The sequence below is a fragment of the Scyliorhinus canicula genome, chromosome 22 (genome assembly GCF_902713615.1).
Source record: "Scyliorhinus canicula chromosome 22, sScyCan1.1, whole genome shotgun sequence".
Lineage (NCBI taxonomy): Eukaryota > Metazoa > Chordata > Chondrichthyes > Carcharhiniformes > Scyliorhinidae > Scyliorhinus > Scyliorhinus canicula.
This window is the reverse complement of record NC_052167.1, coordinates 140,720-158,925: the sequence shown is the minus strand read 5'-3', so window position 1 is coordinate 158,925 and position 18,206 is coordinate 140,720. Positions and strand designations below refer to the sequence as shown.

General features: G+C 42.6%; 1 protein-coding gene across 1 annotated transcript in view; it reads right to left on the bottom strand.

Moving 5' to 3' along the window:
- Positions 1 to 964: 964 nt before the first annotated feature.
- The window catches only part of polr3a (polymerase (RNA) III (DNA directed) polypeptide A), a 60,117-nt gene continuing 42,875 nt past the window's right edge, over positions 965 to 18,206 (bottom strand). Inside the window, exons 22-31 of the mRNA XM_038782902.1 lie at positions 10,920 to 11,006; positions 10,532 to 10,614; positions 8,792 to 8,962; positions 8,046 to 8,139; positions 5,996 to 6,088; positions 5,722 to 5,886; positions 4,876 to 5,040; positions 2,715 to 2,846; positions 1,937 to 2,069; positions 965 to 1,809 (exon numbers count right to left, since the gene is read on the bottom strand). Of these exons, the coding sequence (XP_038638830.1) occupies positions 1,661 to 1,809; positions 1,937 to 2,069; positions 2,715 to 2,846; positions 4,876 to 5,040; positions 5,722 to 5,886; positions 5,996 to 6,088; positions 8,046 to 8,139; positions 8,792 to 8,962; positions 10,532 to 10,614; positions 10,920 to 11,006 (1,272 nt within the window). The 3' untranslated portion in view covers positions 965 to 1,660. The remainder of the gene's footprint in view (positions 1,810 to 1,936; positions 2,070 to 2,714; positions 2,847 to 4,875; positions 5,041 to 5,721; positions 5,887 to 5,995; positions 6,089 to 8,045; positions 8,140 to 8,791; positions 8,963 to 10,531; positions 10,615 to 10,919; positions 11,007 to 18,206) is intronic.

Here is an 18,206-nt window from a genome sequence, read left to right as displayed (position 1 = left end):
AGAAGACCCTCGGCCATCAGCCGCTAACATTTCAATTCTGACACCATGACTTTAGACCAAATGAACAGGGCGACCTTCAGTGGCTGCAATTTTTGTTTTGTTGCAAAAAGTGGGCACACTTACGACATGGTATTATGATAGGATGGCTTATTAAATTTAGATTAATTCTGCCTCCTTGTGAAAAACTGCAATGTAGGGAGGGAAAAGAAGCATTAGACCATTAACATGAACCAATTATATTGAAGGAAATCAGACAGTGGCTTCTGCATCTTGAAATTAACTGCATCTGTAAGTTGGAAGTATCTTCTGCCTGCTTGTCCCTACCACTGCAGAGAGGCACCCTAGAGTAGAGTTAAGCACAGTATTCTCTTGCTGGGAAATGCATGTTTGGGCTTGCTTGATAGTGGATTTTGGCTTTAATGTCCTCCACAATTAAATAGCCACTGCCTGGAATGAAACATTAAATTATCGTTTTCTGTGACAGCTAGAAGCTGCTGGTGCTGGTGGTAGTGTCATATTCCGCAAACAAAATTTAAGCAGACAAGGGGAGGAATGAGGGAGGTTGGGGAGGTTTGCAGAAAATGACTCCCTCCCGCACCCTGAACAATCTGCAAACGGAACTTGCACTGAAATGAATTCTGTAGAAGTACCCGATAGAAAATTCAAGACTGATAACTGAGGGCGGGGGGGGGGGAGGGGGGAAGAACTTAAATTAACTGACTTGTGGCGAGACTTTCCTACAGAGCGCTTGCGCCTCAAGTGATTCCGTTGGCCCCTGTCCCCTCCCTCAAACAGGGCAGGTCGTTTATTTATTAACGCACAAGATAATAGAATCTAATATTTTGGACGTTGAAGGGGATTTTCTTTTTACGGTGGCAAATCCATTATGTAGTAATTCCAAAAGGGTACTTTTGCAATTGCAATTGTCATTTCTGTTGCACACTTCAGCAATACAAAATACTCATTTAAAAAAAAACAGATTGCCTTTATTCGCAAGAACGGCATAACCTAGTTACATGACCAGCGCTTCCCAAATGTTCCTTTAAAATCTGGCCACAGCCAGTCAAAGGTGAAGTTGGTAATGCTGATAGTCCAGTGTAGTAACAATACTCAATGGCGGTAATATATTCATTGCATAATTACATTGCAATGTCAATCTTGATGGATTACTTCCACACAAGGTATTGGTCAGTTAGCATCATAATCTGCCCAGATTTAAACCGTAGAAACTTAAAATAGAATACAATACGGTTATACCCACTGACTAATTCAATCAACTCTTAGTCCGATCAAGTGTCATTTTCAATTCTTGATAACTTCAACATTTTAAATCTATAAATACCATTAACAAATTCTCACGCCCATGGAGAAACCACGGGCATGATTATTTTAAAAAAAATGCTTTGCACACTAAAAACACATTCGTTTTAGCAGCCCCTCAAAATATATTCTTTTACCAAGTCCCTCTTTGTACGGCAACAATTTTCCTGTGTTGCATGATGTTCATTTTTAGGTGATTCCCAAGTATTCACTCTGTAGACTCGATAAACCAACAGCTACAGGGAACTTCAGGCCCTCCTGTAAGGATTCCGAAACAAAGCTGACAGATTCCATTCATTATATCTTGCCAAGTATCCAACAGCGGTCCCTGCATTTCCTGCTACGTAACTATTGGGATATGAAATTCAGTACTGTCAAATATCAACGGTCTTTTAGGTGGGTCTGGGTCCTTGTCAGCTTTGTGGAGAAGCTTGAAAAGCCCTGTTCCTATGTTCATTGGAATTCCCATGATGATGCACTCTGACACACCTTTAAAGAGACAAAGGGAAGAAGCCAGTGAGAGAAGTTGTTAGGAGCACGGAGAATGAAGACTGATGCAGATAGCGACTGAACAGCCACAACGCTAATCAATAAAATTACTAAAGGCCTAACTTACCACAGACCGAGTCCTTCTGCCCAAAGTATGCAGCATCAAAGAGATGATCTGCGGTTTTCTCAAACGAGGCCAACATCAGAACACTTTCTTTCATTTTTGCCAAGCCAAACCGGGTTATCCCCAACACTTCACCCTACACAGTTAAGGAAAGTACAATTAGACATGCATTTAATCCAGCCTCAAATGGTTTGCAACTTAACACAGAGGCAAATGTCGAAAATCGCAAACGTGGACACTGAACATCGCTTGAATTAATTTTGAAAATGGTTACAGATCCTTTTCTGGTGGGAGAAGAGAGCGGACGAGTGCGCATTACATAAACACTAGTATAGCAAAATGGAATGATTTTAAAATGAAGTACTTCAGAGGACAAAGGACATTTGGTCTCTGTTTCCGAAATGTATTTGTCGCCTCGTATTGCTTTAAGGCAAAGCTGAGCACATTCCTGACACTTATTTCTCTACCACAATGCTTGAGCTTTGCAGTAAAGGATAGCCACGTGCCTACTGCATCTCAACATCTGTTTGGGGCAGGCAGAAACTTTGGTCCAACCTATTGCTAACTTTCTAGTCTCGAGCAATGCACTTTGTGCCTTTGCTGTTCTTGGCAATTCTGGAAACGGCCAAAGGACATCAAATAAGATGGTTTCAAGCCAGAATCCCGCCCCCCCCCCCCCCCCCCCCCCCCCCCCCCCCCCCCCCAACCCCGGTGGCCAAATGGATTAAAAACAATAGTTCTTCAGTGAATGCTTCTTGTTCTGGGAGTTACGGATTCTAACCTTATAAGTCATCAAGTCAGACAAAAGCATAACATGTCTTCTGTCAATGCTCATTCCGTGGTTTTTCATTGTATACTGGATCTCATGGATGATTGTGGATCGAGCACCCTCAATTCCCAACGTCTTTTCTACCTGTGGACAATTTCAAAACCGAGATTTTTTACAAATATACAACATTTCTATTTTTCAAAACATTTTCAAGCAAGCTGATAATTGAAACAGCTGAGAAGATGGGCCAATCTGAATATGGTCCTCTATCAAGTGGGAATTAACGTTTTCATCAACGGAGAATAGAAAGCTATTCAGAAGATAATTGTGATTGGTTTATTCAGCCTCACCTTTGAAGAAGGCAGCACCAATAGCCAGAATGCAATGGAAAAACGCTTGCACACCAACAAACATTGCCATGGGCTATGGAATGAGTCAGAGGGTTGCATTTTTCCTGCTATCAGCAAGCACTCTGTCACAAACAGGATCGTAAATGAGGGAGATCACTATCTTAGCTTATTCATGCAGACAAAAGGCCCATTCAAATCATCCAGCTGAATGCTGAATAAGGCTTTCACCTCCACGATACCAGGAAAACCAGTCATGAGAGTTTTCTTCTGACATTTGCTGCAAACTTTCCTCCCACACATTCTAACCAATGACTCCTTGTTCATGCTGGGGTATGGCCTGGAATCCTGCCCTGGATTAACTTCATTTATCCTGCTGAATATGATAAACCAATCCGGCCTTTCCACGATGCTTCTTTTCAAGGATAGAACCAGCCCCAAAGTTGTATTTTTTTCATGCTTTAGCAGATATCTTTAGATTTATATTGAACTGATCCAATATGGGCAGCACGGTAGCATAGTGGTTAGCACAAATGATTCACAGCTCCAGGGTCCCAGGTTCGAATCCCGGCTTGGGTCACTGTCTGTGTGGAGTCTGCACATTCTCCCTGTGTGCGCGTGGGTTTCCTCCGGGTGCTCCGGTTTCCTCCCACAGTCCAAAGATGTGCAGGTTAGGTGAATTGGCCAGGCTAAATTGCCCTCAGGGTCCAAATTGTCCTTAGTGTTAGGTGGGGTTACTGGGTTATGGGGATAGGGTGGAGGTATGGGCTTGGGTAGGGTGCTCTTTCCAAGAGCCGGTGCAGACTCGATGGGCCGAATGGTCTCCTTCTGCACTGTAAATTAATTTAACAAAAATATTCTAGGCTGCTGCCTGGTATTAATGTGACTTTATAATTGCTGAATTTCCAATAATCTGCTTACTTCCTCGTATCCCATCTTTCACTGTTTCTGCACTGCTCATATCTACTTGTGACACCCATTTTTCACACAATGCCTTGCATTAATGTGTATTGAATTTCATTAATCATTGACATTCCTAACCAAAGAGATGTTATACACCCGCAGACAAATATTCTCCAGAATGCTCGGTCTGATCAGTTGATCCAATTAGAATATTACATTATACCAATGTTAGGTGGGGGGGACAATGATCGCATGTGACGAAATATGAAACTGTGGTGGTAAAACTCTACTGGAACAACTGCGAAAAGGCAGAGAACAATCTGGGGGGGAAAGAGAAGAAAAAGCCAGACATTTTTTTAAAAAAACTGCACCGAATATAGCTCAACACTGTTGCATTTTGCAAACTGATACAGTGAAGTGTTCTCCTAAACCTCTTGAGTGCATCATACTATTTTATGATATTGCCAACCATCATTTGTTGCCCAACCTGATGAACAGAAATGTGACGTGACCGTGACAGTACACGGGCTGGGCCAGGTTTCATATATCGTCACACATTCTTTTTCAGGTATTTTGATAGATAAATTAATTCTGTTTGTCTAACTAAGCCTTTGCTGGGCAGCCAAGTGTCACAGCATGGTGACATGCGACCCAAGTACGTGCCTGTGATTCCCCGATATGATGAATGTGTGGCCTGTCGGATCAACGGGAAGACACTGGCTGAAGGATGGAAGATTCCCCACAGGAGAGAGAACAAAGCCCACAGACAGGAGTCACCCCAAAACCCTTGTTGGGACATCCTGACACAGATAACTGTCATTTGCAGAGGCCATAGACTAACATCTGCCTGTATATATCTAATATATAATAAAGCAGGACAAAGCCAGTATTTTCTAAGGAACAAGAGTGGGAAAGTATATTACCTCGTAAGTATTATTTGATGTTGTTTGCGTTCCCTTGACTCCATGGGTTGCCATGACAGCACGCAAATTGTCACCTTCCACTAACAGTTTATACTTCCGCTTTCCACCTTGTTCATCAATGTGAATAACTGCCCTGGAGACTTCTGGAATACCCTGCACAACAATCTGAAACATTTCGATTTCATTAGGCGGACTCTCTCCCATGCTGTGCCATACGTTAAAAAAAAAAAGACATGGGGTGAGGCACAGAAACCAGTTCAAATGACCAAGATATTTTGTGCTCCAAACAACAATTCCGGCATGGTTAAATGATGGAAGGTGACCAAACGGCGGAAACTTCTTTCCCACGCTTTGAAGCTAATATGAAATGAAAATCGCTTATTGTCACAAGGAGGCTTCAAATTAAGTTACTGCGAAAAGCCCCTAGTCACCAAATTCCGGCGCCTGTTCGGGGAGGCTTTTTCAGTACTGGAGTCCATCCAGCCCATCACATCTGTACCATCGCTCACCAGCATTTTACTACTCTGATTGCTGGCCAGCATGATATCTCCATGTGTTATTGACGTTTCTGAGCCCGTCTGAAAGCGGTGCAACATTAATGAGCCTTTTTTCTCCACCATCTTTTCGTTACTTGTTTTGGCTCCAGCAACGGCAAGGTTTCCCTTCACGCTGCCGTGCAACCTTGCTGCTCTCTCTTCTCATAGTTTTGTTTGGTCTTACAACGGGTGATAAAGCAGCTACATACAAAAGGTTAACATTCGATTCTTTTTACAGATGCCTGTCGTGCATTTCCAACTCTTTATTTCACCGCATTCACATCATGTGCAGCCTTTCAGTCAACCTTACCTTTGGCAGCTCCTCTTTTAGGTATTGAAGAACATAATACATTGAACTTTTGCTATTTTCCCGAGGTGTGACACACACGACTGCTTCACCGTGAACTGCAATGTCGCCTGGTTTCACCCGGAGTTTTGATGTGCAGATGGAATATCTCACAGTTTCTGCATTGACCTTGAAATCAGGAAACCAGAATAAAATTACTGCCTTAGTCATTGACTCCAGAGGAGAATTAGAGGTGAGAAGGCTTTCTGAAAGAGAGGGGCAATCACAGTGCATTCACCTCTAGCCTCAGGAGTCTGACTCTTTCCAGGGAAAGCTTGATGAGAATGAAGCAGTCATCAGGCAGGAACACCTCTTCAATATATTCTGAAATCTGCAAAATTTGTAAATGAGAATAATTTAAACTAATTATAAATAAAAAGAAACACATTTCAGTAAATGCATATCAAATCTCTTGCCTTTTCCAAGGTGAACGCAATGCTACCAATAGAGTTAATCAGTTCCACCAAGTAGAAATTTTTGCTTTTATTAGTCTCCCTAGTTTAGCTGCCTGACTACCTGATACTCCCATCAACTTCCCCACTTACACACAATCTGCTGCTTCAAAACTTAAGTATCTTATACTTAACGTAATGAAACGTTCCAAGGTGCTTCACAGGAGCATTATAAAGCAAAACACCAAGCCACATAAAACAATATGAAGGCAGATGGCCAAAAGTCTGTAACTAATCACTGTTTGTCGATGTACCATTTGTCAATGTACGCTGTCGATTGTTCTTTAAAAAAAAATATGTACTGTGTACGTTCCCATGGCCGCAGAAAAATACTTTTCACACCCCAGAGACAGGGCTTTTAAGGGAACAACGGAGACTACAGGCGGAGTTCGGCTTGTCAACCACAGGGAGGGCGGTGGAGCAGCTGAGAAAGGCGAGGGGGGGGGGGCGATCTATGAGCATGGAGAGAAGGCCAGCAGAATGCTTGCACAGCAGCTTAGAAAGAGGGAGGCAGCTAGGGAGATAGGGAAAGTAAATGACGGAGATGGGAACCTGGTTGGAGATTCAGCAGGGGTGAATAAGGCATTTGAGGATTTCTGCAGTAGACTGTGCCAGTGGAACCCCCTACGGGGTTTTTGGTGGGGGCTGAATTTCCCAAAGGTGGACGGGGAGCTGGTAGAAGGGTTGGGGGCCCTGATCGGGTTGCAAGAGATAGTGGAGGGTCTGAAGGCCATGCAGTCGGGTAAGGCCCCGGGGCCAGACGGGTACCCAGTGGAGTTTTATAAAAAGGTCTCTGGGATATTGGGGCCGGTGTTGATGAGGATGATCAATGAGACAAGGGAAAGAGGGGTGGTGCCCCGACAATGTCACAGGCCACAATTTCGCTGATTTTCGCAGTTTGAAGTTAAATACGACACCGAGTTTTCAACCAGTCTGGGGTTTGTCTTCAGATTATTGCTGGGTTACTGTGAATATTCCAGTCTCTTCATAGTGCACAAAGTAACAATCCTCGCAGTTCAATGTTCAAACATGGCACCAAATTAATTGGTGGCCACTGTATACATTTCTGCCAGAGTCTTTGAACAAGGCAGTGCAAGCAGAAACCATCTGAATTATTTAGCCCTAAACTATCAACAGCTCTGGGTAACTCCAGGACTTTTATCAAAAAGATTTACACTCATTATGTTGCTGAAATAAACCCAATATCATAATGAAGTTACTCAGATATCAGAATACGTGGCCTTGTAGGAATGGCAATCTTTGAAATTCTATTTGCACTTGCTCAACTTATGATGTGATTTTTAACTGCGCAACTGAGAGATGACCACTTGTGAGAAGTTCTCATCGGTGATCCAGGAGCCCGCGTACAACTCAAACAGACAGACATTTGGTGCTTTGAACTTGACAGTGCCCTGGAAGTACTGCTCTGATCAATGGAATTGTCTTTTATTATTCTGGAGATTGAGGTTATTTGCTTTTTAGAAAACAGCATCGTGGGAGATCAAATCGTAACTGAACTAGATGTTTAAATTAGGGTTCTGCAATCTTCTCACTTTTCATACGTAGCACTTTTGAGCATGTAGAATATCTTTGGCATTTTAGCAGCTAGATAGTTCTGTCGGATGAAGGTTATTGCGACCATGATTAAGAAGGGGCACCCTGGAGTACTGCAAAGGGGTTACCTAAAGTGCCTAGTGCTTGATCTCAGTACTACAATTTTACAGATGGAAACTTATCATTCCAAATGAATTGCTGCACACGCTGGCAAGAAGGCAGGTGAATGAGAATTTAACCTGACCAGTGCATGCTTTCAATCAATCATAGGGAATTGCCTACTTCTCCTAGCAGAGTCTTTTCAATTCTTCCTTTTACCAATCGAGCAAAGTCAGCATCGTCATCCTGATCGAGGTGAGCTGTAATAATCGGAGTGCTGCAAAGTAAATCGACAGGTTAACTACAATTCGTGTTTCAGGTTCAGCTGGTCGATGAAAATGTAGGAAACAAACTTATCCACGATCAAGTGATTATACGCAAGAGATGACGGTCTGAAATCTTAAAGCAATGGGACAACTGACTACCCTCTCGGAAATGTGTATTGAATCGGAGGAGCTAACAGTCACTTGAACTTGCTTCGCTCAAGTGGGGAGGTTTTGGCAACTAAGCAAGCAGATATACAGGCATTGACTTGCTCCTCTGTCGAGATGGTTCTTTCGGCTGAAATGAAGGGCTCCATGCATTAATCTACGTCAGGAACATCGTGACTCCCATTTTGCCCTCATTCTTTCCCTACCCCATAACCTCTCTCCCAGACATCTGAAAATGAAGTTGTGTAGGAATATACATCCACGGAGGAGAAAATGGACGGAGCAAAATCAAGGGTCAGCTTTCTAAATTAAATCTGGTTTGATTTAGCCATGTTTTTAAAAAAAGCCCAAGTGGATGATAGATCATCCTCAAAGACTACCAATGGATATTAACTATAGTTTAAAAACTTGAACACAAGTCAATTTAAAATTCAGACTGCACCTCAATGTATTATAAACTAAAACCACGCAGAGAAACACAGCCATATTTGGATTTACCTTATAGATTTGGATGCGTTAATAATTTCTTTTATTCTGGGTACACCCAGAGTAATATTCATGGAGGCTACACCGGCAAAGTGGAAAGTCTTCAAGGTCATCTGCGTGCCTGGCTCTCCTATACTCTGTGCGCACAAGGCACCAACAGCAGAACCTGGCTCCATCTGGGCTCTTCAAAGGGGCAAAATTGCACAAGATCAGGATAAATATGCAAGCGATGATAATAAATACAACAGTGACTTTTAATGAATGGTTAAAACTCCTGGCCTAGTCCGAATACTATCAACTATTTTCCCCCAACACCAAATCTTCATCAGGGTTTTTTCTTGAGATTTCAATTTATTTACACAGAGCAATAAAACCAACGGTGTAATCAGAAGCAACTGTTTCCAGTGATAGCTTTTATAAACTCAGATTTTGTGGTAAGATCTGACCGGAGATAAACTGATTCACATTTAGTCTTGTGCTCTATTTGATGCGGCAGTCATTTCTGTTCTGGTATACAGAACAAAACAACGCAAAGCGATGCCATTTAACTCATTGAATCAGCTTTTATCACCCGGTCAGGTTGTACATTCCTGATCATAACAACCCACTACAAAAAAAAATGTAGTTACGCATTCACTTCTGGTTCTTTTGGCAATCACCGTGAGCATGTGTCCAAAGGTTACTGAAACTGGGAGAACTTTCTCCTCATTAACTCTACCAAACCCTTCCACGATTTTGGACACCAAATAATTCCCCACTCTTTTCTGTTCTAAGTAGCACACACACTATTTCTCTGTTCTTCCAGTGTAACTGAAGTCTTTTGTCCCTAGTATACACAACATTGCTCAGGATTAAGAATAGGAAGTTTTTGAAAAAAATATTATGCTTGTGATAGATATAGATATAAATGTTTGTGAAGGCGGGCCAATCTTTCCTAGGGATTTTTTGCTCTATCTGCTCGGGGCAATATAAACTCCATTATCTACGACAACTTCAGACACACATCCTACATAAACATAACTGTGCCCTGGATGATAAATTACAATTCTAGCTGGTAAGGCCATCGTACAACACATCCTATTTCCACACAACATGAACTTCCCATGAAACAGATTTCACACCTGATACAATTCCCTGCAGGGCCTCATTAGTGTGCACACTCCTGATCAAATACTTCAGTTTACAGTTTAATTTGAATCAGAATTGAATTGCTTAGACTGAACACTTTAAAAAATAAATTTAGAGTACCCGATTATTTTTTTTCCAATTAAGGGGCAATTTAGTGTGGCCAGTGCACCTAGGATTTTCACAGTAACTTCATTGCAGAGTAATACAAGCCTACTTGTGATACTAATAAAGGTTATTGTTATTACCCTGCACATCTTTGGGTTGTGGGTGCGAGACCCACACAGACACGGGAGAATGTGCAAACTCCACACGGACAGTGACCCGGGGCCGGGATCGACCCCGGGTCCTCGGCGCCGTGAGGCAGCAGTGCTAACCACTATGCCACCGAGCCGCCCTACACCAGCTTTTACAAAATCAGCACATGTCCGCAAAATAGTTCAACACTTCTTGAGAGGGTTCCTTAAATGAAGTGAAACAGAAAATCTGGCAGCTAAAGTTGCAATTGTACCCAAGGAATACGTCATACAAAATAGTGCATGCAATACAAACTACATTTATTAGAAGGTGAATTGGTAGCATTCTGCACCCAAAACAAAACCCCAGCCTCATGTATTTGGATCTCACCTCATGTACTTGTCCCTACAGGTTTCTAGAAATTTGTCTACTTGCATAGGAGTAATTCGGTCCAGCTGGTATAGAACTCTGGGCTAAATAAACAATTGAAGATTAGTTACTAATTGAAGGTTAGTTAAATAATCTAACCACACCTAGTGCAAAGTGAAAATATCTTACTCCGTTCTTTTAATGCTGAAAATTCCAAACAATTCAGCATTTGAAATGAAATATTACATTCTTACATTGAGAGGAGTAATGGAATTTTACATTGTTACATCGAGAGGGAGTATTAGAATATTACATTGTTACATCGCGAGGAATAACATTCTCCTCTTTCATGTGTATTGACAAATGCACCATAAACATTTATTAAAGAATGCAATATTAAATCTAATACCTCAGTAGTCCCATTGTCATTAATGCCGTATTTGTCTCTAGTTTTCTTGATTTTATCAGAAAAATCCTTGATAAAATTTTTGATTGCCTAAAGAAAGTAGGACACAGTCAGATTCAATATTCAGAACGTTTTGAATGAAATTCAATTTACCATTGAGGCAGAGCGGAATAGCGAAATAAATTCTTCGATCAAGAGTATATTCGCAGATTCAGAATACAGTGAGATTCCTGGAATGTTTATATGCAAATATCTGATTCCAAGGCAATCAGTAGAATTTCAAACGAACATACACTCTAGCCCCGTGAATTAGAGGTAATTTTTGCACGTCATTTCATGTACGAGTGACACATCACACTCACTAGTCCAAGTTCAATGTCATTATGGAGAACCTGAACGACAGAGACTTTTGTAAATTTGTTTCAGGGTAGATTTGAAATCTGTTAGTGCTGTTTCTTCTTCCAATTTTAGATCAGGATAAATTCAATTCATGGTTCATTGTTTGCACTTTACAGTCTGCCTGTGCTGTCATTTCCCCATCTATCAAAGAGATCCCGAGATTGAGAGGCAACTGGCGCTATTTCAGTGAGCTTATCAGCAGAGCAAGGCATTCGTTATTCACCCCAGGTACACGACGCCCCGAATTGCTTTGTGGACATTTCAGTTCATGGGGAATGTGGGTGGAACTGTGGAAGCCGCTCATCGCATGAGGTGCAAGAAAGATTATTTGGACAAGCTCGTGCCAAGCTCTTTAAAGTACACACCATGCTTAGTCAATAGACTCAACATATCCATGCGTTTTCCACTCGCAATCCTGTTGCTAAAGATTCCCAGCTATACAGTCATTCCATCACACCTGTTTTAATGGGTAATCCTGAACGTTAATTTGAAGAAACTTGTAAATGGATAAACACAGTGCCATGTTCCATTGAGTCATACAAACCAGCTTCATTTATAAAATCAATCCTTATTCTAGCTAGAGTTACCCAATCCCATTTATTATTATGTTGGGGGGGGGGGGGGGGGGGGGGGGGGTAAAAAGCAGAACAACTGACCTCTGCTTCAAATGGAAGAACAGAAATAATTAGCAAGGGTTTCCAGTGTTGATATTATCCAACTTCTGATGATTGCTCACTTGCAATGTGGGTTGGGAATTGGTTAGAAATAGGAGACAGAGAGCAGGCACAAAGGGATTGCATTCTGATTGGCCGCATGTGACAATTGGTGTCCCCCCTCAGCTTTTCATATATACATCAAAGACATGGATGATGGAGTACAGGGGGTGAAGTTGGGCATGACCAGGGACGCAAAACAAGCAGCAAGTACCCCCCCAAAGAAGTGTATGCCTAAATTTGCAGATGACACAAAGTTAGAAGACACAGCAAATTATTTTGATGGGACTAAGTTGTTACAGAGGGACAGAGGATTCAGCGAGTTACAAAGAACAAAGAAAAGTACAGCACAGGAACAGGCCCTTCGGCCCTCCAAGCCCGTGCCGACCATGCTGCCCGACTAAACTACAATCTTCTACACTTCCTGGGTCTGTATCCCTCTTTTCCAATCCTTTTCATGTATTTATCAAGATGCCCTTAAATGTCACTATCGTCCCTGCTTCCACCACCTCCTCCGGCAGCGAGTTCCAGGCACCCACTACCCTCTGTGTAAAAAAACTTGCCTCGTACATCTACTCTAAACCGTGCCCCTCGCACCTTAAACCTATGCCCCCTAGTAATTGACCCCTCTACCCTGGGGAAAAGCCTCTGACGATCCACTGTCTATGCAGCTCATAATTTTGTAGACCTCTATCAGGTCGCCCCTCAACCTCTGTCGTTCCAGTGAGAACAAACCGAGTTTATTCAACCTCTCCTCACAGCTAATGCCCTCCATACCAGGCAACATCCTGGCAAATCTCTTCTGCACACTCTCTAAAGCCTCCACATCCTTCTGGTAGCGTGGCGACCAGAATTGAACACTATACTCCAAGTGTGGCCTAACTAAGGTTCTATACAGCTGCAACATGACTTGCCAATTTTTATACTCAATGCCCCGGCCAATGAAGGCAAGCATGCCGTATGCCTTCTTGACTACCTTCTCCACCTGTGTTTCCCCTTTCAGTGACCTGTGGACCTGTACCTCTCTGACTTTCAACACTCTTTAGAGTTCTACAATTCACTGTATATTCCCTACCTGAATTAGACCTTCCAAAATGCATTAACTCACATTTGTCCGGATTAAACTCCATCTGCCATCTTTCCCCCCCAAGTCTCCAAATGATCTAAATCCTGATGTATCCTCTGACAGTCCTCATCGCTATCCGCAATTCCAACAACCTTTGTGTCATCTGCAAACTTACTAATCAGACCAGTTACATTTTCCCCAAATCATTTATATATACTACGAACAGCAAAGGTCCCAGCACTGATCCCTGCAGAACTCCACTAGTCACAGCCCTCCAATTAGAAAAGCACCCTTCCATTGCTACTCTCTGCCTTCTATGACCTAGCCAGTTCTGTATCCACCTTGCCAGCTCACCCCTGATCCTGTGTGACTTCACCTTTTGTACCAGTCTACCATGAGGGACCTTGTCAAAGGCCTTACTGAAGTCCATATAGACAACATCCACTGCCCTACCTGCATCAATCATCTTTGTGACCACTTCGAAAAACTCTATCAAGTTAGTGAGACATTTAATTGAAAAAATGATTGGGTACACTAAATTTATAAAGAAAAAAAAAAAAGTTAGTGAGACATTACCTGCCCTTCAGTTGTAGGTGACAAAATAGTGGTAGGTTCATTTCAGTGTGATGAGGAATGAGACAATTCACCCTGGGTCCAAAATGACAAATTAGAAAATGTTCTAAATGGCAAAGGAGTTGGAACTATGGAATAGCAACGGGTTTGCGGTGTACAGGCACATAATGGACTAAATGCTGGTGCATAGATTCAAAAAGTAATCACAATGCTAATAAAATATCAGCCTTTATCTACAGGAGACTGAAAAGTCGAGGTTTTAGCTGTACAGAACCCTGGTCAGACTCCATCTGGAGTACTGCATCCAGTTTTGGACTGGAAAGATATACTGAACTATTGTGTGGTACATCAAATTCACCAGAATGATCCCAGGATTTAAAGGGTTAAATTATGGAGTCAGTTTGCATAAAGTAGACATGCATTCTCTTGAATTTAGGAGAATGAAGGCAATCTAATTGAGGTGTTTGAAATGATCAATAGATTCAAAAAGGGTAGATATAGAGAACTGATTTCCCTTTGTTATGGAGCAAAACAGGAGAGAGCGGAGGGGAAAAATGGATGAAGAAGGATGAAGAGTGATGTTTTCAACTTCTACGTTTTCTTTTGACACTGGCTCTGTGGTTCCTAACCTTTGCCTGGGTTAAGAACACAAGAACATAAGAACTAGGAGCAGGAGTAGGCCATCTAGCCCCTCGAGCCTGCTCCGCCATTCAATTAGATCATGGTTGATCTTTTGTGGACTCAGCTCCACTTTCCGGCCCGAACACCATAACCCTTAATCCCTTTATTCTTCAAAAAACTATCTATCTTTACCTTAAAAACTTGTAATGAAGGAGCCTCAACTGCTTCACTGGGCAAGGAATTCCATAGATTCACAACCCTTTGGGTGAAGAAGTTCCTCCTAAACTCAGTCCTAAATCTACTTCCCCTTATTTTGAGGCTATGTCCCCTAGTTCTGCTGTCACCCGCCAGTGGAAACAACCTGCCCGCATCTATCCTATCTATTCCCTTCATAATTTTAAATGTTTCTATAAGATCCCCCCTCATCCTTCTAAATTCCAACGAGTACAGTCCCAGTCTACTCAACCTCTCCTCATAATCCAACCCCTTTAGCTCTGGGATTAACCTAGTGAATCTCCTCTGCACACCCTCCAGCGCCAGTACGTCCTTTCTCAAGTAAGGAGACCAAAACTGAACACAATACTCCAGGTGGTGCCGCACTAACACCGTATACAATTGCAACATAACCTCCCTAGTCTTAAACTCCATCCCTCTAGCAATGAAGGACAAAATTCCATTTGCCTTCTTAATCACCTGTTGCACTTGTAAACCAACCTTCTGTGACTCATGCACTAGCACACCCAAGTCTCTCTGAACAGCGGCATGCTTTAATATTTTATCGTTTAAATAATAATCCCGTTTGCTGTTATTCCTACCAAAATGGATAACCTCACATTTGTCAACATTGTATTCCATCTGCCAGACCCTAGCCCATTCACTTAACCTATCCAAATCCCTCTGCAGACTTCCAGTATCCTCTGCACTTTTCGCTTTACCACTCATCTTAGTGTCATCTGCAAACTTGGACACATTGCCCTTGGTCCCCAACTCCAAATCATCTATGTAAATTGTGAACAATTGTGGGCCCAACACGGATCCCTGAGGGACACCACTAGCTACTGATTGCCAACCAGAGAAACACCCATTTATCCCAACTCTTTGCTTTCTATTAATTAACCAATCCTCTATCCATGCTACTACTTTACCCTTAATGCCATGCACCTTTATCTTATGCAGCAACCTTTTGTGTGGCACCTTGACAAAGGCTTTCTGGAAATCCAGATATACCACATCCATCGGCTCCCCGTTATCTACTGCACTGGTAATGTCCTCAAAAAATTCCACTAAATTAGTTAGGCATGACCTGCCCTTTACGAACCCATGCTGCGTCTGCCCAATGGGACAATTTCTATCCAGATGCCTCGCAATTTCTTCCTTGATGATAGATTCCAGCATCTTCCCTACTACCGAAGTTAAGCTCACTGGCCTATAATTTCCTGCTTTTTGCCTACCTCCTTTTTTAAACAGTGGCATCACGTTTGCTAATTTCCAATCCACCGGGACCACCCAAGAGTCTAGTGAATTTCGGTAAATTATCACTAGTGCATCTGCAATTTCCCTAGCCATCTCTTTTAGCACTCTGGGATGCATTCCATCAGGGCCAGGAGACTTGTCTACCTTTAGCCCCATTAGCTTGCCCATCACTCCCTCCTTAGTGATAACAATCCTCTCAAGGTCCTCACCTGTCATAGCCTCATTTCTATCAGTCGCTGGCATGTTATTTGTGTCTTCCACTGTGAAGACCGACCCAAAAAACCTGTTCAGTTCCTCAGCCATTTCCTCATTTCCCATTATTAAAACTCCCTTCTCATCCTCTAAAGGACCAATATTTACCTTAGCCACTCTTTTTTGTCTTATATATTTGTAAAAACTTTTACTGTCTGTTTTTATATTCTGAGCAAGTTTACTCTCATACTCTATCTTACTCTTCTTTATAGCTTTTTTAGTAGCTTTCTGTTGCCCCCTAAAGATTTCCCAGTCCTCTAATCTCCCAGCAATCTTTGCCACTTTATATGCTTTTTCCTTCAATTTGATACTCTCCCTTATTTCCTTAGATATCCACGGTCGATTATCCCTCTTTCTTCCGTCCTTCCTTTTTGTTGGTATAAACCTTTGCTGAGCACTGTGAAAAATCGCTTGGAAAGTTCTCCACTGTTCCTCAACTGTTCCACCATAAAGTCTTAGCTCCCAGTCTACCTTAGCTAGTTCTTCTCTCATCCCATTGTAATCTCCTTTGTTTAAACACAAAACACTAGTATTTGATTTTACTTTCTCACCCTCCATCTGTATTTTAAATTCCACCATATTGTGATCGCTCCTTCCGAGAGGATCCCTAACTATGAGATCATGAATCAATCCTGTCTCATTACACAGGACAAGATCTAGGACCGCTTGTTCCCTCGTAGGTTCCATTACGTACTGTTCTAGGAAACTATCGCGGATACATTCTATAAACCCCTCCTCAAGGTTAATGCTGTACGAAGTGGGTAAGACCAGTCTAGGGATGGCCCAACCCCCAACTTTCCATTCTTCATTATAGAGAAGAAATGTTACTTGATATAACAAAATGGTAATGATTAGAAACTATGCATGAAATGTTTGCCCCTTTTTCCTCATTCAATTGAAAATATTCCCGCCACCTCACGCAGATACTGTAGTAACATTGAATAAAAGAAACAAAATGCAAGGTGGACTAAAATTATTCATTAGATGTAGGATTGGCATTTGAATTAAGCCTAGATCAACGCGCTCACTGTTGCCTGCAAGGGTGTTTTAACCCCAGTTGCTTGAGGGTCTCAATCAACAGGGAAAAACTAAGCTTGATCTCAGAGGGTGTAGAAAGGTGAGCAACAGAAGATGTCTACATTTGTGTTACACATCTGATGCTGGATTTAAAACATGCCAATCGGCTAGTGATGGACTGATGGAGGGCTAGTTTAGCTCAGTTGGCTAGATAGCTGGTTTGTGATGCAGAACAAGGCCAGCAGCGCGGGTTCAATTCCCGTACCAGCTTACCTGAACAGGTGGCGGAATGTGGCGACTAGGGGCTTTTCACAGTAACTTTATACTTGTGACAATAAAAGGTTATTATTATGCGTATCAAGGGCTCTCATCCTCCCAACATTTACCACCAATAAAAAATCTGAACTTCCAGGGTGAGACTGTTGGCAAAGTCGGTGGAATTTTCCCATTATTTGCCACAGTATCAGGCTCTTACTGAAAACCAGTGTGCATCTCTGCAGAGATTTCAGACCAGATCTGGAGCCACTCTGGCAAAAGGAAGTTAGGGCTGTGGTCTACGCCATCAGTCTGGCGGGGCAGGGCCTGATAGAGCCAGTCAGGCCACCTGCAGACACATCTTTAATGGCTGCGCCGATTGGCACTGAGGTAAACTCCCCCCAACCATGCAGCCCCCCCCCCCAAAAAAAACCCCACAATAACTGGGAGCTCACCAACCCCCTCCATTATCAGGAGCTCCCCGCCCCCACCAACCACACAATTAACGTGAGCTCTTCCTCCCCCACCACAAATTATTGCCCCCCCCGCAACCCACAACCACCAAGGCAGAGAAAGTGACATTTTCTCCCCCCGCTTCCACTGCCAGCCTCCCCCCCCCCCCAAATACTGCCAAGCGCCCCCTTCAAAGAACTCGACACCCCATCCCCCAAATCTCACATAGCATGAAAACTGCCCTTCCAAATTGTCCCCGCCAGAGGGTTGTCCCCAGCACAGGTTGGCACTGCCAAGTTGCCGACTAAATATTCAGTGAGGTGGGAATCAAGTGATGTGTAAGCCCTTTAATAATATGTAAATTTGTTAAAATGTATTTGTAAAATGTAAATGTATTCTCACGCTTTCACAGCAGGAATCTCGGGGAACGAGATATCACCGGCGAGAATCATATTTCCCGACAGTTAC